The sequence below is a fragment of the Sinohyriopsis cumingii genome, chromosome 13 (genome assembly GCF_028554795.1).
Source record: "Sinohyriopsis cumingii isolate HCF-2022 chromosome 13, ASM2855479v2, whole genome shotgun sequence".
Classification (NCBI taxonomy): domain Eukaryota; kingdom Metazoa; phylum Mollusca; class Bivalvia; order Unionida; family Unionidae; genus Sinohyriopsis; species Sinohyriopsis cumingii.
The window spans coordinates 22,833,711-22,858,385 of NC_142973.1; the positions used below are offsets into that span (position 1 = coordinate 22,833,711).

At 35.8% G+C, this 24,675-nt stretch overlaps 1 protein-coding gene across 1 annotated transcript in view; it reads right to left on the minus strand.

Moving 5' to 3' along the window:
• The window catches only part of LOC149785047 (2-hydroxyacyl-CoA lyase 2-like), an 80,442-nt gene that overhangs the window by 9,643 nt on the left and 46,124 nt on the right, over positions 1-24,675 (minus strand). The window contains exons 11-14 of the mRNA XM_089978768.1: positions 19,162-19,256; positions 13,008-13,162; positions 10,947-11,084; positions 10,308-10,482 (exon numbers count right to left, since the gene is read on the minus strand). Coding sequence (XP_089834894.1) covers positions 10,308-10,482; positions 10,947-11,084; positions 13,008-13,162; positions 19,162-19,256 — 563 coding nt within the window. The remainder of the gene's footprint in view (positions 1-10,307; positions 10,483-10,946; positions 11,085-13,007; positions 13,163-19,161; positions 19,257-24,675) is intronic.

Consider the following 24,675-nt stretch of genomic DNA (forward strand, 5'->3'; position numbering starts at 1 on the left):
TGATATAAGGACTGTATATTTGTAAACTGTAATTGTTCATTATTAACTGCATTTCATGAACCAAAATGAATTTGTGGTATAAAACTGTATATGCTGGCATGACTCACTAACTCAAAGAGTGAAAATCACCTGTCTAGTATCTTTCAAAAAGATTTCAAATGGGAATAAATCTCTTATGCTATTAATATTTTTTAAAGTATGAAGCATGAACTAAAGGTTGTTATTCAAAAGTGGGATGCATTACTTTTTTAGGGATCAGTATATTTAGTCTTGTACATGACTGTAAAAAGAATTCCTAAGTTTTTCTGTTAAACACAGTCTTCTGCAAATATGAGTCATAAAGTTAACTTTGCATTTTCAACTCTCTTTTAAAACTAAATTACTTTGTAGCAAATGATGGCAAATGTGGAAATTCCTGTACCTATCAGTCATATGTACAAATCATTGTGTTTTCTTTTTGCAAGGCATTTTTGGTAAAGCTGGTACAATTTGGCACACTATTTTAATGACATCCAGCCTAAAATGGCAAGCCATTGGCTGATAAAAAGTAAACAGTTGTCTCCTGATTTGTTAGGCTGTCACATGGTTCACAGTCCCATAACAGCTAGCTTTGGAAACATCCCCCTGAACTGCACTGATTGGCTGGTAGCTTCATATCAGCACATTAGAGAGATTACATACTTTTACTAAAGATGGAGGATAACAATTATCTGCAGTCTCATCAGCACCAGAAGTGATGTAGTTGTCACCAAAGTAAAATATTATTCTTTCACTTGTTCATCCCTTATATCAATGGAAACTTTTCCAAATAATAACATAATGCTAGTCATACCCAATAATGCCTTGCAGAAAATTACCCCCATTGACTTGTAAAGATTGCACTGAAATTTTTGTTTTGTAGTTTTCTGCCTGTTAAAAAATTATACTTATAATGGAAAATGAACTTCATTTACATGCATAAAATAACTGAGCTCTCATGTTTTGTCTGTAGTTACCATATTTAATTTGCTGAATTATTTTTCAGAAAACTTGATCGCTATACCTACTTGACCATGTTAAAATAGACCTTAACCTCAGGAAATGACAAAACTTCTAAGCTAATGATAAATGGAAAACAAATTTTGACGTAAAATATTTCTTGATGGTACCAGCCTGATCAAAATAGGAGTAAATCCACTACCTCAAAAACTCAGCCCTCCCAAATTTGTTTTTAGTGACAAAAGTTCTTAGTATTCTGTCCACCTAGGTGTGGTTTGGACATTAGTGATCTCCCAAGAACAGTGTGATTGGTGCTCAACCATGTCCAATCATTCATTACTCCTCAAGTGGATATGCAAGCTATGTTGGGTTAGAATGTAACTATCGAAAGGCCTAGAAGGTGTCTCCATATTATGATCTGATGAGTATTTTTAAAGAAACATTTTACTTCAAAAATTGGTTTCTTCTTTAAATATGTTACCTAATTATGATGCATAAGTTGAATAACTAAGAGCTGGAGGGCTGCGATAGGTTCCAACATGTTAAATAGCTCTTTGGGATGAAAAATCACTGAACGACAGTTGTCCCTGACCTCTATCCCAAAACCCTGATAATGTCAGTTAAGGAAGAGTTGTACTCAAATTTACACTAGTGGTACTTCTCTAATTTTTTAACCCAATATGCACAAAAAAAATCATTGATCTTGGGCTAATTTTTATTTGCAATATGAATAGCCCATCACATCTAGAATGAATTAGCCTGATCTATCATCCATTCCTTCTTACAATGGCAGTGATCACTCTCTTCTCATTGGCTCAGTTTGCTTCAGATGCCAATTCAATGCCATTATGGGGTCATTTAGATGACCTTGAGATGAAAGGTCCAAACAAGGAAAAAGGTTTCACAATAATGGATTGATTCCCCATGAGCAGGAGTACATCCTACCAATGAAAGCAGTAGCATCCATAAATGTAATAGAAATAAATGTAACAGAACCTTCATGATGAAATTGCTTACAGTTGTACCATGTTCTACCAATGAAAGCAGTAGCATCCATAAATGTAATAGAACCTTCATGATGAAATTGCTTACAGTTGTACCATGTTCTACCAATGAAAGCAGTAGCATCCATAAATGTAATAGAACCTTCATGATGAAATTGCTTACAGTTGTACCACATTCTACCAATGAAAGCAGTAGCATCCATAAATGTAATAGAACCTTCATGATGAAATTGCTTACAGTTCTACCACGTTCTACCAATGAAAGCATCCATAAATGTAATAGAACCTTCATGATGAAATTGCTTACAGTTGTACCACATTCTACCAATGAAAGCAGTAGCATCCATAAATGTAATAGAACCTTCATGATGAAATTGCTTACAGATGTACCATGTTCTACCAATGAAAGCATCCATAAATATAACAGAACTGTCATGTGGCACTAATTCCTACATTTTCTGCAAGACTTTAGGGATCAGAGAGGTTGAATGGAATGGTATGCATTTAGACAACTTATATTCAGGGGTCACTGGGCAAAATCATGGCATTATATCTTACCAGATCAAGAGAACGGGCATAGAAGGGGTGTCCTCAGTCATGCAGGCCTAAGAATATCCTTCCTGTTTCTGTTATTTATCCAATAATATGAGAGCACAGCCCTGTTTTGCTGGAACTGTGAGATTTACCTCTTATGTGGTCTGTGGCAATCTGACAAAAGTTATGTGGTGATTGCCCAGATGACATACTGTGCTGGAGAAATACGTCTCTATTATGAGGTAAAGATGCATCGATGAAACAGATTTTGTCACGTTAAGACCACTGAAAAATAACCATGGGAACCAAGTCCAATTTGGATGCTATCACTACTACTTTTTTTAGTAGTTATAGTGTTATCAAAGGACTTCCAATCCATTGGCACTGATGAAGGTTGACAGATCAACAGGCACACAATGTCTGATAACAGCTAGGATTACAGGGTAAAAGATCAGTGGCTGTGCTTTTAAGCATGCCAGGTTAAAAATGCCAGAGCAAAAGAAAAGGGCTGTTGGCACTTGGCTTTTTAAGTGGCCTTTGAAGTATGTCAGCAACTTGACCAGACTGTGCTATGATGAACTATCAAACAGGCTGTGTGAGACAATGCAAAAATATTGAGAATTTGTTCAGGTTTGGAAACAGCCATGTCCAGGCTTTGACTATGTGTATCCCCAATGACCTGGGACTGGTATTGAGTATCCAGAAATGAGGTGTTGCCATTGCTGTCACTGAAACTGTAATATACCTTATTTCCATGGGCCTGCTAATGAGTTGGAATGAGATGATTTACCATTTCTGGCACTCGATGAGTTTATAATCTGGCATCTAGACAGAGTCAGTGCTTGAACTGCATTGGCTATGTGTGTTAAAACCAGAAACACCAGGAAAAGTTAACACAATATCTGATTCCAGATATCCAGTCATCCAGAGCTGTAACAGCCAGTGCCAGTTATGACTAAGTGTGAGCTTTAGACCTCAAACACAGTAAAATCAGGAGACAACATGCAATTAACAAAGCTGGTAAAGCATGACAAGGCAAATGGTGTACTAGACTGGAGTCCAGTTATTCTGAGTTACTGTGATCTCCAGACCTACAATCACTGAGTGAATCATCAACAGACAATGGATGGTGCTGGGCATCTGGAAATGTGATGTCAGCATTGTCAGAACCAGAATTGGTAGGGCAACATAGATACTTAATGATACTGGGCTCCTTAATAGCAGCAGGCTGATGGATTTATAATGGCACAGGGCAAACAAAGATCCATAATGGCATCAGAATGAAATGGATCTTTAATTGCAAAGGGCTGACATGGATCAGTAATGGCACCAAACTGACACAAGTCCGTAATGGCACCAAACTGACATGCGTCTGTAATGGCACCAAACTGATGTGAGTCTGTAATGGCACTAAACTGACATGGGTCTGTAATGGCACCAAACTGACGTGTCTGTAATGGCACCAAACTGACGTGTCTGTAATGGCACCAAACTGACACGGGTCTGTAATGGTACCAAACTGACATGGGTCTGTAATGGTACCAAACTGACATGGGTCTATAATGGCACCAAACTGACATAGGTCTGTAATGGCGCCAAACTGATATGGGTCTGTAACAGCACCAGGACAACATATTTCTGTAATGGCACCAAAATGACATGGGTCTGTAATGGTACCAGGACAACATAGGTCTGTAATGGCAACAAACTACCATAGGTCTGTAATGGCAAGACAATACAGACCTGTAATGGCACCTGGCCAAAATGGCTTTGTAATGACAATTAAATGACATGGGTCAATCTTGGCAGGATAATGGCTAGACACCATCCACTTTTCAATGCCGGGATGCTGTATCTCTTAAAGAAATTCCTTCAGGCATTACTTGAGGCTATGTCACAGGTGGTATCAACCAGAGCCATACACCTCTGATGGCAAAGTCCAGTCCTGATGACCTGAGGCCATAATCTCTTCCATGCTGGTGCTAGTTTTATGATGCTGGGGTATGGTATGAGATATTAGATCACTCTTCCCAGCCCCTACATGTGTCAATTGCAGCCATACTGGGCCAGTACTGACCATAGTCAATGAACCTCCAATTCCATAAATAGTCCTGATAGGCTATTGAACCAAGTTGGACCTGCAATTATGGATACTGATGAGATATTTTCAATCGTGGAGGCAAGGGCTGTACATTAGGTGTGTCTTCTAGTAAAGGTGAATTTTTTGGCCAAGATGATTGCCCATACATTTCCAATCCATTGTGAACAAATAAAAGCATGTTTGACTCAAACTGCACACCATACACTTCAGACATATAGCCTGGTTATCTTGTGCCAGCTTAAACATTGCACCTCATGCATAAAACCCTGCCCATAACTTTGGCCATAATATTGATATCTATAATTATTACAAGCAAAAACATAGAATTTGCTGATGAAATCAGTCAAGCATTTTGTGAACTTGCAGTGAAGATGAAGCTAATGACAATGTGCAAACTTACGGCATGTAATACCAGCCAATTACTGATAGAATTCATATGGCATGTAATACCAGCCAATTACTGACATAATTCATATGGTATGTAATACCAGCCAATTACTGACATAATTCATATGGTATGTAATACTAGCCAATTACTGATAGAATTCATATGGCATGTAATACCAGCCAATTACTGACATAATTCATATGGCATGTAATACCAGCCAATTACTGATAGAATTCATATGGCATGTAATACCAGCCAATTACTGACATAATTCATATGGTATGTAATACCAGCCAATTACTGACATAATTCATATGGTATGTAATACCAGCCAATTACTGACATAATTCATATGGTATGTAATACCAGCCAATTACTGACATAATTCATATGGTATGTAATACCAGCCAATTACTGACATAATACATATGGTATGTAATACCAGCCAATTACTGACATAATTCATATGGTATGTAATACCAGCCAATTACTGACATAATTCATATGGCATGTAATACCAGCCAATTACTGATAGAATTCATATGGCATGTAATACCAGCCAATTACTGACATAATTCATATGGTATGTAATACCAGCCAATTACTGACATAATTCATATGGTATGTAATACCAGCCAATTACTGACATAATTCATATGGTATGTAATACCAGCCAATTACTGACATAATACATATGGTATGTAATACCAGCCAATTACTGACATAATTCATATGGTATGTAATACCAGCCAATTACTGACATAATTCATATGGCATGTAATACCAGCCAATTACTGACATAATTCATATGGCATGTAATACCAGCCAATTACTGACATAATTCATATGGTATGTAATACCAGCCAATTACTGACATAATTCATATGGTATGTAATACCAGCCAGTTACTGATAGAATACATATTGTATGTAATACCAGCCAATTACTGATAGAATTCATATGGCATGTAATACCAGCCAATTACTGACATAATACATATGGCATGTAATACTAGCCAATTACTGACATAATACATATGGCATGTAATACCAGCCAATTACTGACATAATTCATATGCTATATAATACCAGCCAATTACTGACATAATTCATATGGTATGTAATACCAGCCAATTACTGACATAATACATATGCTATATAATACCAGCCAATTACTGACATAATTCATATGGTATGTAATACTAGCCAATTACTGACATAATTCATATGGTATATAATACCAGCCAATTACTGACATAATACATATGGCATGTAATACTAGCCAATTACTGACATAATACATATGGCATGTAATACCAGCCAATTACTGACATAATTCATATGCTATATAATACCAGCCAATTACTGACATAATTCATATGGTATGTAATACCAGCCAATTACTGACATAATACATATGGCATGTAATACTAGCCAATTACTGACATAATACATATGGCATGTAATACCAGCCAATTACTGACATAATTCATATGGTATGTAATACCAGCCAATTACTGACATAATTCATATGGCATATCATACCAGCCAATTACTGACATAATACATATGGTATGTAATACCAGCAAATTACTGACATAATTCATATGGTATGTAATACCAGCCAATTACTGACATAATACATATGGCATGTAATACTAGCCAATTACTGACATAATACATATGGCATGTAATACCAGCCAATTACTGACATAATTCATATGGTATGTAATACCAGCCAATTACTGACATAATACATATGGCATGTAATACTAGCCAATTACTGACATAATACATATGGTATGTAATACCAGCCAATTACTGACATAATTCATATGGTATGTAATACCAGCCAATTACTGACATAATACATATGGCATGTAATACTAGCCAATTACTGACATAATACATATGGTATGTAATACCAGCCAATTACTGACATAATTCATATGGTATATAATACCAGCCAATTACTGACATAATTCATATGGTATGTAATACCAGCCAATTACTGACATAATACATATGGCATGTAATACTAGCCAATTACTGACATAATACATATGGCATGTAATACCAGCCAATTACTGACATAATTCATATGGTATGTAATACCAGCCAATTACTGACATAATTCATATGGCATATCATACCAGCCAATTACTGACATAATACATATGGTATGTAATACCAGCCAATTACTGACATAATTCATATGGTATGTAATACCAGCCAATTACTGACATAATACATATGGCATGTAATACTAGCCAATTACTGACATAATACATATGGTATGTAATACCAGCCAATTACTGACATAATTCATATGGTATGTAATACCAGCCAATTACTGACATAATACATATGGCATGTAATACTAGCCAATTACTGACATAATACATATGGCATGTAATACCAGCCAATTACTGACATAATTCATATGCTATATAATACCAGCCAATTACTGACATAATTCATATGGTATATAATACCAGCCAATTACTGACATAATACATATGGCATGTAATACTAGCCAATTACTGACATAATACATATGGTATGTAATACCAGCCAATTACTGACATAATTCATATGGTATGTAATACCAGCCAATTACTGACATAATTCATATGGTATGTAATACCAGCCAATTACTGACATAATTCATATGGTATGTAATACCAGCCAATTACTGATAGAATACATATAGTATGTAATACCAGCCAATTACTGACATAATTCATATGGTAGGTCAAGTACTAAGATTACCATTCATGTACTCTTGAGCAAGGGCAGGTAACAAAAATGGTGCAGATATTAGAGAACTTTGAAATATGCCAGAAACTGTGCAGTCTACTCTTCCACCTCTAGTCCCATCTGCAACTCCATCAATGCCTGTGACTTGAGATGTCAAAATTTTGAGAAATTTCTAACAGGTACCCATCAGTTATAACGATCAGTTACACAGACAAAAGGAAAATTGTATTAAACGTGAACCTGAACCGTTTTTTGTAGGTTCACACGTGCCAACCCCCAAGAGAGGTAGAAGCATAATTTATTACTAATATAAGTAGCAAACTAGCATAATCTGAGCATTAAAAGATCAATCTATATATTACATGCCATAATTAAAGAAAACTGTATCAAAAACGTATGTGTTTATTTTATTTAACATACTTTTATTTCTGCTACTTACCTTAATCTGCAGTTGAAATTTTTGTCACAAATCGGCTAAATCTATGTTGATTAGTTGTTAGTACAAGAGCATAGACACAAAAGAAACTGATAAATTATTTATGCACAACACTCACTTTAACTAATTTACATGTCTACAGTAACTTTCACGAATAGTCATAAAGTCAACAAATGATGACTGTTGTAGCATCCTCAACCTGTCATGGTTCATCCCAGAATGACGGTCGGGTGCCTAAGCTTTTAAGTTTAACAAAATCCCTCTCCTCTAACATTTTTAACTCATATGACATCCAGCAGTCACATTGATACAGCCCATTTTTTTTTAATGATATATGGTGCCATTTATTTCAAATTAGACTGGTCTGCTTCATATGTAGTATCAAAATAGAATGAATCTTTGACAAGTGGTTTCACGTTCAAGAATCCTGTCTGTTTTGTTGGAAATGTTTCATGTGAAATTAATGCAAAAATTACCATATTTACACACATGGTCAATTATTTTGTTTTCAGTGTTAATAAATAACAAAGATTTTCATTATATTTAAATACTTCAGTGAAAAATTTAATTCTGTATTTAACATGGTAAAAGAAGTGCATGTTAAGATAACCAAGTTTTTACATTGCAGTTGCTGTGACAAAAATATCTCTCTTGGGTTTTCAGCTAATAAAAAAGGTCCAGTAAACGAACAGGTGAACAGTGGCCCTGACCTAATAGCTAATACTCGCTCCAGTGCCACTAGCTTGAGGCAAAAATGGCATTATTTAAATGCGGACATTTATATTGTGCTTTCTTTTATTTGAATTGTAGTATGTATTTAAATTTTATTCTGTCAAATATTTCTTAATTGGTAATTACAGTTGCTGTCAAGGAAAGATATTGACCCAGTTAATGTTATCAGGATCTCAAAACAAGTGCGTTTAAGTTGCAAGAAAAATGGCATATGAACCATGGACAGGCACGAAGTTAGAATGGTCTAGCTTTAAATATCAGCATTGATTCTTAAATAGTTCATGCGAGAAAGGAAAGAAGTGTCCTCCCTTGTATTATTATACTGTACATGTACGACTAGTAAATTGTAAGCAACCATACAAGCCAGTGATGATTAATAAATGTGCACATGACACAAGCCTCAAACTGTAATCGTTATTCTGTGTCTTGACCTGAACTTGGAATACTTTTATTTGTATGGGTACCCAGTTATTCATTTTATTACCTGGGTTATTATCAGCAGGCGGATACCCGAGTACCCATTGTTGGCATCTTTACCTGTGACCCAATGTAATGGTTGGTCATAATCAGCAATGTTTACATCACTTTCAATGTGGGAAGACCACCATAGCATCACCCACGATGCTGGCCAGTGATGACATTTTAGGATGCAAACCTAGCAGATTGAGTTCCAATAATCTGGACTTGTCATGTCTCTCTTTGCTCTATTTGCTCTTCATATGATTTCTAAGTAAGGTGGATCAGGTACCTTCTTACCACAATACACAAACACTGCATATTGTATTTGAAGAACACATGCAAGGCATGTCTCATTCATGTCCTCTGGCTTTAAATCTACTTAATCACCTTCACCTATCACTTTCCTGAATAAGCAAACATTTGGAAAATAACAACCTAAAATGTTCATATATGCAAATAATTAATGCATATCACTTAAGAAATGAGAAAAATATAAACAGAGTGCATGTAAACAACCAACAATGGACACCCATGTTACTGTGTTGGAATACCAGGTCAAAAAAAACAAATTCGTAAACTGCTAAAAATTCACAAAAGTCAAAAACAAAAAAATTATGATGACTGCAATGTAGTGTCAATACCTTTACTATACCAACCTTATCAATGGATAATTGAAAACCCTGGAGTGGCATAAGATACAATTTTGACTACACAGCAAAAAAGCTAAAGGCAAGTGAACAACTGTAGCCACTGACTGGTTGCCTAGGGAAAGTAAGGGTTGGAGATTCATTTGTCTTTTTCCAAATTGTAGAGGAACGTCTTCCTAACATCAAATGATCAGAAAATATACTCAAAGGAAAAATTCAATAACCCTAAATAACATTAACTGCAGTTTAAACTCTGTTTCTATATTTACCTTGTGCCTTGTGAAGGTGTCAAACTCTGCAACACTGTATCCTAGTGAACCATCCCCATAGATTATCCAAACCTGGCTTTCAGGTCGGCTTAGCTTGGCCCCCAGGGCAAAACCACCACCAACACCCAGTGTACCGAATGCCCCTGGGTCCAGCCAGGACAGTGGACCCCTTGGTCTATGAAAGAGTGAAAAAAAAAACAGAAAAAATTTTAGATGGAAAAACAGTATCAGAATACACTAAAAGGATTTATTCAGTAAATAACACTGGCAAATAATATTAAACAAAGTTAATATACGCTATTAGTGCTGATGTACATATGAAGTGAAAAGTTCACTATGAGACCTTTACTGAGTCCCTCTTGTTGAGTCATAATGAACACAACTCATAATGACTGAAAATTAAATCATTTATTACAGCAAATGACTATGGTATATAAAGCAAGCGCATACAGTCATTGGAGATGGCACCACATTCTATTTCTAAAATAACCTTCTAAACAAAATTATTTATACATGTAACTTTTCACAAAGATCTAGACTGTCTTATATCCAACAATATCACAGGAAACAATGGAGTCTAAAGGTATTTAAAAGGCTTTTAAACATGCTGATATTAAAGAAGCTACATCAGTCTGGTACCGAAGTATGTAAGCTGCAGTCCCAACAAAGTCTCCCCCATCTGCCACCATAATGGTATCTTGTGGCATCACGTCCTCTACGATGTGTAGAACCTTTAGAGGGTTCAGATGTTTGTCCGTTATTTCTTTGGCCTTTTCCCTGTAGTGAAAATGGTTAAATTTGACCAAAAAATTAAATACATGCATATTTGAAGAAAGACAAAATGCATGGAAAATAAGGAATGCTCCCTCCTGTAGGCACTTTAGAAAAATATTTAATCGACTGTCTAAACATTTCAGAGGCAAATCTTGGCTTCTGTCATAAATCTTCTCTCCCAACCCTAGCAGAAAATATTCTGACCAATCAAAAGCCTACACCTGTACATTTTCCAAGACTGGAGAAATACCTATTACAGTACTACACGTTTATCTCAACATCTTCTGTTGACATAGGCAGCTTTCACAATAAATATTGGTGAGGGCACTGAAAAAAGTCAAATTTAGCATTCAAGTGAAAAGCATCTGTACAATGTAACTTGCCATCAGTGCATAGGATTTACACTTTGAGAAATTAAACAATGGAAATTTTGATTAAATGAGGACAAAAGACAAAACCAGTTTGAAATACACTTATATATTGGCAAGTTACATTTATGTTACCTTTGTGTTATACAATCAATAATGCATAAAGTACATGCACATAAAAATTCCACAAATTTGGGTATAGCTCACATGTTAGAAAATTCCTGTATCATTCACATCCCATTTGAAAATACATATGGTGTATAAACATATCTATAAAAAAAATTATAGTCTTGTTTTATGTATCCATTGTCAACCAATATATGTCACTAAACAAGTTAAGTACGACATGCATTTTTGCCAGCAGCAAGTGGCTGCCAAGTTGTTACAGTATTTACATGCTACATATGCTTGAACTGGTCTAGATTTTGGGCTGCCTCAGTGCCTGAGACAACAAATGTAAACTAATTAATTAGGCTACCAAGGGAAAATATGAATGAGTTTCTGAGTAATACTGTACAACCTTCAGAGTGCAGTATTGGGGGAAAAAATCAGTTAAAAAAAAATATAACTATTTATGTCAAGTGCCACCTTTGGAACTAGAATAAAAATCCTATCAAACTGAGCATTTATTATGCTGTAATAGCATATCTGATCTTGACATCGCCATGACAACATCAAACTTCAAACTGTCAAAACTGCACAGCTTACCTGTGTTTAAATGCTCATAACAAGAAAACTAGACCAGTTGTCAAGGACCTTTATCATATCAACAGAAGGCAAACTTTCTAATGTACACTATATAAGATTTTTGAAAAATTATGAAGAAGAGCTTGCAAATAAATCTAATTTAAACATTAAAAACATTAGTCAGATTTCTTATTGTCCATGGAAATGTGTCCTACCATATATACTGTATTTAACAGTTAAATTGGTGTAATTTTGAAAAGCCTTAGCAAAAGATAGAATCTGAAGAGCAAGGAATTAATTTTATTCAACATTTTGACAGATGACTAAAGATGTACTAATTCATAAAGTATGATTTTAAGAAGCTTTGTTAGATATGAATATAACAAAATACGACCACCACCCACTCCTTAAAAAATGTCAAGTTCTGAACATACTGTATTAAATTTGAGAATACTTTAAATGAAGTTTACCCTGATTTCTTTCATCAATATGCACAGTTATGATTAAGGCCATTTGTGATCAGTATTTCATTCATACGACATTTTCTTTTTTTAAATCTCATTTCCATTTCAAGTTTCTAATATTTACTTTTCTTGAATTTTAGTTCTCTGACAGAGAACATATCCCTCACTTCTTTTCTTTGGAATACATATATTTGCCTCAGATAAAAAAACATTACTCTCCATTCTATCAACTTTTTTCTGTTATTTTTATTTTTAAGTCATGCCTTACTTCATTACTATGCAAAATAAAAATCTATGTTGTAATTATTGGTTAATCCTCGCAGAAGTTTAACTTTTGCATTTGATATATTCATCACATTAAATCTGGCACCAAAGAGTTGAGTTAGAAAAATATTAATTAGAAGTACCTGTTAGCATTTTCTTTCTCCTCGTCCCTCTTCCTCAACATATCTATCCATTCAGGATCACATTTGTACCCTTTAAGGCCCTTTGATAATTCTACCAAGAAACTGGCAACATCTCCATTGACTGCTAAAGTGGGCTTCCAAAACATATCTGAATTCTGAAAAATTGTGGTAAATAGGGTGAATATGTAGCCTATGAAAATTATAGCAGTTTATGATCAGCTAATTGATTATATTACTATGGAGCAAAATTAATTTATAATATCAGACTTCTTTGGAACCTTGTGTCAAATAATACACCTGTATCTATAGGTGAACCCCCTTACAACATTATCACATGAATTCCCATGGAGCATGGTCAGCCCTGACTACAGATTGGATAGAAACAAGAACCTGACTCTGGCCTGCTCATGAGCTTTTAATAAGTATGTAACAACATACCAAGTACTAAGACTCTGTGGCCAACAGTACTTAAGAAACTGATCACATCAAAAACTTAATCTAGGACATGAATGGACAAATATGTGTATGGATTTATGGGAATGCAAATGAACAACAAAGTGATTGTTATATTTAGCTTCTGACAAGGAGAGCTAAAATATAATACAATATATTATTAGAAACTAACAGCTTAGATTATAATTAATGTTCTTGCACATCAATGACTAACTTTTGTTGAGCTTGGGACTGATTTTATTCCTATTATTGTAAAATTTGTCAGGTAGTAAATTTAGCAGTCTGACTTTCAACAAAATATGACTTAGTTACTGTATCCAAACATTGTGCCAAATGGATCATAAACAATAACAAATAATCTTTACTAACATTGGGAGATCTTGGAATTAATTCATGTTCTATCACAATGAACACAACACAAAATGTTATTATCTAGAACATAGTTTCTTCCCTTAAGCAATAATGAGGTGTAATCAAAGGACTTAGAATAGTTTCTTTACACTGATTTCAGCTCAACTAATTTGGTATGTTTCACTTTAGGTAGGAAAACGTCTGCCTTGGATGTAGGAGGTTGCGGGTCCAAACTCCAGCTGATTCATACCAAAGACTTATAAAAATGGTACTAACAGCTGCCTTGCTAGGCACTCAGCATTAAGAGGTTAGTGTTAGGACTGGTCGGCCTGGTGTCATGATAAGGTGACTGGATGGGCATGATACCCCCGTGCTACACATCACTATAAACTGCCACACTGCAGACATCATAGTGATATGACTGAAAAATTGTTAAAGCTACGTTAAAAATCCAAATCACACACACACACACACACACACATTTGGCAGAAACCAGTCACGAGTGTTAAGTTTGAATAAGTCTCCACAAAATCAAGTCTGCTATCAGTTATGATTTTGAGGTATACCATCTTAAGTCAAACATAAAAATATATTTAAGTAAACAAATCACTGAGTTCTTTTTGGTTTTTGTATGGTTTAACGCCATTTTTCAGCACAGGTTAGGCTATACATGGCAGCCAGTATTAATGGTGGAGGAAGAACCCGGAAAAAACCCGGAAAGAACCACCAACCCATGAGAAGCTACTGGCAAGCTTTCTCACAAACCCACATTAGCCGAATCCGAGACTCGAACCCATGCAGACAGAGGTGAGGTGGCAATGATCCGTAATGGAGAGCGCTTTAGACCACTCAGCCACTCGGGGCCCCCAATCACTGAGGTATTTGTCTCTTCAAGAAATTTACATTCAATTAAAAAGAAAAAATTAATATTCAGTTATTCAATGACAATGAGTACTCATCCAGGTAGCTTTGCATAAGTTTGCAGTCACAAACTATGTTTCACATCCTTAGATCTGCTGTTAATTCTGACCAGGTTCTTGATATGACCATGTTTACAGTCAATATGTATTACAACTGGGCCTGTTGATTGTCTGGGCCACAGGCACTAAACCCACCAGATTCCATTCTTGTCCCTTGTGATAAAATCTCAAGAAGGTTGACTGTGTATGCCAACCAATAGCTTCTATTATGTTGCAGACTGAAAAATTAAGTTTGAATATAAAGCTTGCAGAGACTGAACTTATGAGGCGAGATCTTCATGAGGTGCATCTTTTTGTTGGAAACTTCAGAGTATGCCAAGTGTATTACCCACTTCAGCCACAATCATGGACCCTATGTTCCTTTGTGTATGGCCTAGTTCAGATCAAAACAAAAGTAGGTCATCTTGGTGGGGAGGATGTTGTCCGATTCATTTTATTGGGATGGGTTACAGGATGTCTGATCCACATAACCAGTCTATGCATCTGCTGTGCAAGAGGATACCTTTGGCTGTTTACTTAGCTCTTTCCCTTGCTGTTCCATTGCTGTTCAGCAATAGATATAGAGTCGAACATTGAGGTGGAAAGGTCTATAGGAATTGCCAATAATGATGGGTCCTGTGGTGTTGACCTATAAAGATTCCAATTGTGGAAGCAACTGGAAGGAGAATCTTCCGTATACAATTTTCAGAAAAGTCTGATGGGATTGGGTGGGAAACTTAAGTTCAAGCCTGCAAGGCAGAGTTCACTCAACCAAGTTTGATCTAGGAATGATGAGGAAACTTAAAAGCCAGAATTGTTATTTATAGCTTATGATTGACATCTCCTGTGCTACCTGCAAAGTAGTTGGAGAAGAATTTTAATGATGGTAGCCCACTACGCATGCAGCACTGATGTGTCAGATCCTGTTATGTCTAATTTGTTGCTAAGTAGAGTCTTTTGAGTGGCAAAAGCTCGAGGGCAAGCGAAGAGACAAAATGGAGACAGTATGCCAGAAGTGTTTTGCAGATACTATGCTGGTAAGATTGATCATTGACTATACAAACTGTACATCTTCCATAGAAAGTGCCTAACAGCACTATGTGGTTAGACTCAGCCAATGCAAGTTATGGAATGGATAAATTCATTTCCTGGTGGCTGATAATGTATGATCGATTGTGGTCATGGCTCAGTGTGATCAGAGTTATCTGGCCAAGTCCAGTCATAGAGGAACATGGTCATCTTGGCGGCAATACATTGTCCAGTCCATGAGGTTGGGATGGGGTAAGGATCCACATATCAAGACTGTAACTGATGTTTGTTGCTGCTCTTCATCTTACTGTCCAGAAAAGATATGGTTCAAACCCTTGTATGCAAGCAGATGTTTATTCCTCCATGCCATGATTGACTTCTGTCCATAATAATAGACTGTGCAAAACTCACATGCCTACAGGTTATTTAGCATCACCTTTCTACATATTAATATCGAGGCCCAATTCTCTACCCGTACAGGTCAAGTGTACCATGCTACAGATATTTATCATAGTAGGCAACCCTGCATGGATTTAGGCACTTGCATGGATTCTTACAAATTCAGAAAGCAGGACACTCACTACACTAAATATATATAGGGTCTGCTCTATTTTGTATTGCAGATTTAGACTGAGGGCACTTGACCTGTACAGGTAGAGAATTGGGCCTCTCTTAACAGGTAGAGAACTGGGCCTCACTTTTGAAATGAAAACTCCTCCAACTTGTAAGTGTAGAAAACTTATTTTATGAGGTCCCTCTTTATGAGAGAGTGCTGCTTGGCACAAGTGGAAGTAGTAACTGAGATATTCATGGAATTTGGCACCAATCCCTATAGGGGGCCCCCGAGTGGCCGAGTGGTCTAAAGCGCTCTTCGTTACGGATCACTGCCATCTCACCTCTGACTGCGGCGGTTCGAGTCTAGGATTCAGCCAATGTGGGTATGTGAGAAAGCTTGCCAGTGGCTTCTCGTGGGTCGGTGGTTCTTTCCGGGGTTTTCCCGGGATCTTCCTCCACCATTAATACTGGCCGCCATGTATAGCCTATCGTGTGCTGAAAAATGACGTTAAGCCCCAAAACAACAACAACAACAACCAATCCCTATACCAAGGGGAGAACACTCTGCCTAACTGCCACAAAGGTTGGCATATGACTTTTAGCTTCTTTTAGCTAAAAGTGTTATCTGGCAGGGCTGGATTGCGAGTAGTAGTAGTTCTCCAAAATCATTATGATTGGGTAGCACATTTAAAGAAGAAATAACTATTCTTCTTCTAGTGATTATGCCAAGAAATATATTCCCAATGACTTGTCCTGCATTGGGATCACAAACAAGATTGCAAAAATGTGCACTGAGGTAATGGACAAACTGCAACTATAATAATAATAACAATAATAACAATAATAATAATAATAAAAATAATAATAACAACAATGGCACCACCAATGGACACAAATCAGGGGTTAGTAGCCAGTAATACATTTAGTAATACTATTAATGTCAAAGTAATTTATGTATATCCCTCTCATTTATTACAGCTAATCAACTATGGATTATTTTCAACATTTTAAACATGAATCATGCGAAGTTGGTGCCTGAAACAAATTTACTTACTATAATGGCACTCTAAAATGTGAAGCTGGCATATTTTATTAAAAAAGGGGCAATACAAGGATAACTGTGTTTATATTGCATGGAAAAAAGGTATTATATAGGACAACATTATGTATGGGGAGATGTTTTAGCCATGCAAGTTGATTTTTTTGCAGATGAAGTAACATTTATCTGTACTTGTATTTGTAATCCTCAAGCCCTGATATTTGTATCCAACCATTGTTACAATGAGGTTTACCTGTATATTTGTATCCAACCTTTGTTACAATGAGGTTTACCTGTATATTTGTATCCAACCATTGTTACAATGAGGTTTACCTGTATATTTGTATCCAACCACTGTTATAATGAAGTTTACCTGCATATTGTATCCAACCTTTGTTACAATGAGGTTTACCTGTATATCTGTATCCAACCTTTGTTACAATGAAGTTTACCTGTATATTTGTATCCAACCATTGTTACAATGAAGTTTACCTGTATATCTGTATCCAACCATTGTTACAATGAAGTTTACCTGTATATTTGTATCCAACCATTGTTATAATGAAGTTTACCTGTATATCTGTATCCAACCTTTGTTACAATGAAGTTTACCTGTATATTTGTATCCAACCATTGTTACAATGAAGTTTACCTGTATATCTGTATCCAACCATTGTTACAATGAAGTTTACCTGTATATTTGTATCCAACCATTGTTATAATGAAGTTTACCTGTATATCTGTATCCAACCTTTGTTACAATGAAGTTTACCTGTATATTTGTATCCAACCATTGTTACAATGAAGTTTACCTGTATATCTGTATCCAACCATTGTTACAATGAAGTTTACCTGTATATTTGTATCCAACCATTGTTATAATGAAGTTTACCTGTATATCTGTATCCAACCATTGTTACAATGAAGTTTACCTGTATATTTGTATCCAACCATTGTTATAATGAAGTTTACCTGTATATTTGTATCCAACCATTGTTACAATGAAGGTTACCTGTATATCTGTATCCAACCATTGTTACAATGAAGTTTACCTGTATATTTGTATCCAACCATTGTTACAATGAAGTTTACCTGTATATTTGTATCCAACCATTGTTATAATGAAGTTTACCTGTATATTTGTATCCAACCATTGTTACAATGAAGTTTACCTGTATATTTGTATCCAACCATTGTTATAATGAAGTTTACCTGTATATTTGTATCCAACCATTGTTATAATGAAGTTTACCTGTATATCTGTATCCAAACATTGTTACAATGAAGTTTACCTGTATATTTGTATCCAACCATTGTTACAATGAAGTTTACCTGTATATTTGTATCCAACCATTGTTATAATGAAGTTTACCTGTATATTTGTATCCAACCATTGTTACAATGAAGTTTACCTGTATATTTGTATCCAACCATTGTTACAATGAAGTTTACCTGTATATTTGTATCCAACCATTGTTACAATGAAGTTTACCTGTATATTTGTATCCAACCATTGTTATAATGAAGTTTACCTGTATATAAATGTCAAAATGTTTGTCAAGAAAATACCCATATTGACCCTAGAGCTACATATATATGCCATACTGAACATTTGCAAAATTAAAACAACTTAAAAGAAATATTATCCCCAAAAGGCAGATTAAGTTCTCTGTCTCACTACATAGTGGCATAATATGCTAAGTGTTTCTTTATTGACTGTAGATATTTTATCATGTCAGCTTCTTTTTAGTACACAATACCAACAAACCTTGTATAGTTGTTCTTTATTTCTGTTTACAGCAATAATCTTGGATTTTCTGTTCAGAATTCTTCCATAGGACAGTCTAAAGTCACAAACAGCACCTTGAAAAAGATATTTAAAAGAACCTGAGAAATGATGAGAAATTTAGTCACATAAATATATCCATGCCTCCACCACATCCCACACCTACCCCAAGATGGAGATGTGTCTACAATAATAAAACAAGATGCAAAACTCCTCAGAAAATAGTATGAATAAAATGATTGCCAATATCTTCATTTGGTGAGTATAATATGTGCTAGGATTCACAGAAATCCACTATTTAAAATACTGGGAATGCCTTTGGCTTGGAGAGTTGAAATGATACTAATTTATATAAGACCAGATGGAAGAACACAGCCCCTATGATATTGCTAAAACATAATTAGATCACAAAAATGGCTTGGATTGTTTGAGGATAAACTGGATGATGTTAACCAGTACAGCAGCGAAGCTAAAAACTAGCGACACATATTTCCAAGGGGAGGTAATGGGCAAGAGTTATTTGTTTTTGGACACCTTTTGGGGGGAAATATAATATTTAAATGCCTTATAAGTTTTCGGACATTGCTTTACTATAATTTTTTCTACAATTTATGTTTTCGGACACAATCTAGGAAGATCTGCTGCATCATTTTAATGTAAAATTCAAAGCTTGTTTGCCATTAATTTAACTGATACAAAGTTTGCTTCATTTGGTCGCCAATTATTTAATGTGATCATGAACTTCCATGAACTAAGATAATTTAAAATGAATGGATGGATGGATGGATGGATGAATGGATGGATGGATGCATGGATGGATGGATGGATGGATGGATGGATGGATGGATGGATGGATGGATGCATGGATGGATGGATGGATGGATGGATGGATGCATGTATGCTGATCGATTTATAGATTGATAGATTGATAAACATTTTTATATTAAGCCATACACAATAAATAGCAATATCAAAGAATGAAAAGAAATATGATTTAATGCTGTAATATATTTAAATATATTATTCAATTTCAAGTAGCTTGTCCATAGCTTTTTTTAGGTCCTCTGGCAAAAAGCCCTCAAATTCTGTATCACTATCATCATCCATATTGTTTAATTGTTTGTCATTTTTGATCAGCGCATTTTCACTTCCGCTCAGATTGACACTGATTTTGCACACCATGAAAGATTTCATCATCACTGTGTGCTTTTCCTTCAATGTGACCATGACATTTACAACCCAGTCCAATATAGTCTGTTTGCTGGCTGTCTTGATCCGTCCGTTACTGCTTTCATCAGCTGATTTTAATGCATTTGTAGCATCCTTGATGTATTCCGTCCAGCTGCAGTGGATCTTGACAGGTTTATTGATGCGCACGTCAAGAGGTTGAAACTTGGTTGTGCAGCCTCATGGTATTATTGCTGGCACAACATTTCCATGCTGCAACTGTTTCTTCATGTCATCAGTGATGTGAGCCTGGAACGAGTCCATAACTATAGTGATCGCTCTCTTCTGGTGAATGGCAGACAAATTTCTTCAATCCATCGTAGCATTAGTGTTTCGTCCATCCATGCTTTCTCTTGAACTGCAATAATCCACCCTTTTGGTGCCTACAGATCTAGATGTCTCTTTCCCTTGAAAATAATCATTGGGGGTAATACATCACCAGAACCTGCAATGGCTAAAACGACAATAATGTGTCTCTTCTCCACTAACATTGTACGAATCAGAACACTTTTCATTCCTTCTTTGTCCACCGTTTTTTCTGGCACAAGATCAAAGTACATCAGTGTCTCATCCATGTTAATAATAAACTTATCATCAAACTCGTCCTCCTCACGTCTATCCATCACAAACTTGTGGAACAAAGCAATCATTTCTTCTAAAAACTTGGGTAAACGTTGGGCAAGAGAGGTCCTCCTTCTGAGCACAAACCCATGTCTTGTCATGAAACTCTCTCCCCAAGAACGACTGGCATGGAATTTGCTCTCCAGATATCCTGCTTTTGCTTTAATGTATAATATTTATAGTGACCACGTACAGAACTGGGTGAAGCACTCTCGGGTTCAAGATAATCAGACTTGTCATCTAGAGCAGCTTTCTTCATAGGTGGTTCTTTTTGTGATGCATCCTCAGAATCATTAATTCAAGGTTGCTTCTGTGGAAGGCCTACTAGCCTCTTTGGAGACAATTTTGGCAAGGGAGAGTCCCTGCACAAACTAGGCTATCCAGTATATAAACTTTCGATAGTGGTGGGTATTTTATTTATACTTAAAAAATTTGATTGGTTGTCAGTGTAGACACTGTACACACGAAACCACTTCAAACAGGTGTGACAGTTATCGCTTTGATTAGAAACCATGACCCCTTCTTTATATCATTAAATAATACATCAGAGAGGCAGTATGGATTAGTAAAATTCATTGGCATTGTGCAACAAAACAAACCCCTTATCCCTGAGGCATTATATACCAAGGTTTAAACATAGTTATTGTTCTAAAGGTAATAAACTGCTTTGTAGACGATAAATATTGATTGTGGGTGCTAAATGTTAGGTACATCGTGTGCTCTTTTAATGAAATCCAGATGGCTGCCTTTTATTTCCATAAAAAAAACTGTCAAAGAAATCCCACAAGTTATATTATTAACAATTATCACCTAGACACCTTGAAATCTCCAACATGCATCAAAACAATCTTTGAGCAGTCGAATGTTTTGAGTCAGCAAGCTCTGCTCATTTTGAAGCTACCCTCGGCTAAAAAAAAGAAGAGAGAACCACAACAAATAGATCACCTTTATTCAAAAAAATACCAACATATTAATCACGCCGACTTGTATATTGCAACTTGCTTGTTATTTTTACCCTTCCAAAGCGTGCATTCAATGCTCACCCCATATGGAGCCTCTCACCCTTGGTGCTCTAAGATTAGCCATCATACTTGTACCAGTATTTCTACTCTCAATACTAAAATGTGTCTGTCATAAATATCTTAAAAGAATTATTATTCAAAAATCTTTTTGTGTAGTTTGCATTAATATCTTAATTACACAGAAATTAAGCTTGCATGCATTTGTAATGTAGATTTTAATGATCACTGATTAGCAGAGGGTTAAACTGTGGATTGCAAGATTGCTAACATGGCAGTTCTTTTGGAAAATACGCACACAATCGTGGCTCTAATACATATATGGCTGTGTTTTCTGGTGGATGGACATGTATCACATAGACAAAATATGCAAGTAATGCCTGTTTTTCATTCATTATCCTTTCTATGGTGTTAGACAAAATACTTGTTTTATTTCATGGCAGCACGTCATCATGTGAGCTAACGGTAACTTTGTTACAGATGTGTGGGGGGGAATAAATCTATCTTAACCTGTATGTTTTTGGACACCTAATTAATGTATTTAATAAGTATTCAAATGACAAAAGAAGTAATTATTTGTTGCAGTCTGAAAACATATGGTACATTAGGTAACACACAATGGTTTCTATAAGATCATCAGCAAAAGGTTCAATAGTTCTTCCAAAACTGATGTCAGCAAAACAATTTGTCAATATATGCACCTCTTGATGATTAACTATAATATGTATGAAGTTTCAGAGCCATTAACAAGTGTCCCTTGAAGGTGACTGACACTCTCCTGTTCATAAAGAATTTCCAGGAATCCAAGATAATACTCTTTTTTTTTAATTCTAGAGTGATAAAAAGATTTTCAAATTGGCCATGGTGACAGCCTTATCGGACATTTGACTGACACTATTTTCACATGGGACCAACAAGACATAATACGAAACCTGTCAGTGGAAACCCCATTTTGATATGACCATCCATTTAGAAGAAGAAGCAAAATTTTGGTAAAATAAGTCTGTAAAATGGAAAAATGTCACATTCAGTACAGAGAAGCTGGCTAAATTTTGCAGTCATAACTAGCTGGAAACTGGAAAACTCAGGGGTTGGTGTTAAAGGTTCTACGCAAACTAATAATGAAAGCTTCATGAATGAAGAGATTCTTTTTGTGCAAGTGAGAAATTTACCCATAACTTCTTGTACCTTGAATCTGATTGCTGTATCATGACAAACTCAGAGCCTTAAAAAATAGTAAAGTTTGAACAGCAGCTATTATCATCTTACCTTTGCAGTAAGAGAGTGAGAGCAATTTGCAAAGTTTCATGGTTACAGATTACATAATATCCATCTAAAAAGGGAAATTTGACACCCAGTATTATGCCTGAGTTACCAAGGCCTACACTAAAAAGGGACATTTTGCCTCTGAGACACCCAGTATGATGTCTGAGCAACCAAGGCCTACACTAAAAAGGGACATTTTGCCTCTGAGACACCCAGTATGATGTCTGAGTAACCAAGGCCTACACTATAAAGGGAAATTTTGCCTCTGAGACACCCAGTATGATGTCTGAGCAACCAAGGCCTACACTAAAAAGGGATATTTTGCCTCTGAGACACCCAGTATGATGTCTGAGCAACCAAGGCCAACACGGAGTGCATGAAACATATTTATGTCAGGACAAACAAATCCATTTTATACTCAAACAATACAAACATACAAGACTTTTACCTCATGAATTTTGAGATGTGATGAGCACTTCCAATGACCCAGTTTTTATGCATGATAAACTATGCAGTTTCATAATATAAGGAAATGCAATACGAATATACTCATGTTGAAAAGATGAGTCCAACTGCAAACAACATCGACCCTGATTTGTTGGCAGACCAGGGTCTATGTTGTCTGTTCTAATGATCAGACCTAACAGTAGAGACCCATATCTGCTGGTACATTTTGTAATCTGGGTCTATGCAGTCTACGGTGGAATCTTTGAATACAGACAGTATTTCAGTTCAACCTGGAAGTGAATTTTAAATTAATGCAGTCCTAAAATTGGCAAAAACAATAATTATTACCCAACCTGTGTTGTGCAAAACACTTCAAGGCAACAACTGAGAGAATGAACTAGAAATGTGTTCATGGAACACCAAAGCTCTGCAATATGCATGAGAAACTGACCTAAATACAAATGAACAAATACAGATGGACATATGACTATATGGATGGACTGATGGATGGACAGACAATGATAATACTAACAGGAATTAAACAAAAAAGTAACAGCTTTACAAAACATTTCTCCCTTTGTGTTTTTTTACTATATAAACAGTACTTGCATCCAGACAACATGGTCAGGTCATAGTTAATGTGGACTACAGGTTGGGAGATTGAATGAAATGTTTTATTTCCCATAGAAACTTCAGTTGTATAGTTTAAGCCATACAAAATAATATGTTTCTGGTTGTACTGGTTTTAAAATTAGGGTAGGTAGGTTGTTGTTGTTGTTGTTGTTGTTGTTATTCTAGGGTTTAATGCCAGTTTTCAGCACACAATAGGCTATACAAGGCGGCCAGTATTAATGGTGGAGCAAGAACCCAAGAAAACCCCAGAAAGAACCACCAACCCACGAGAAGCTACTGGCAA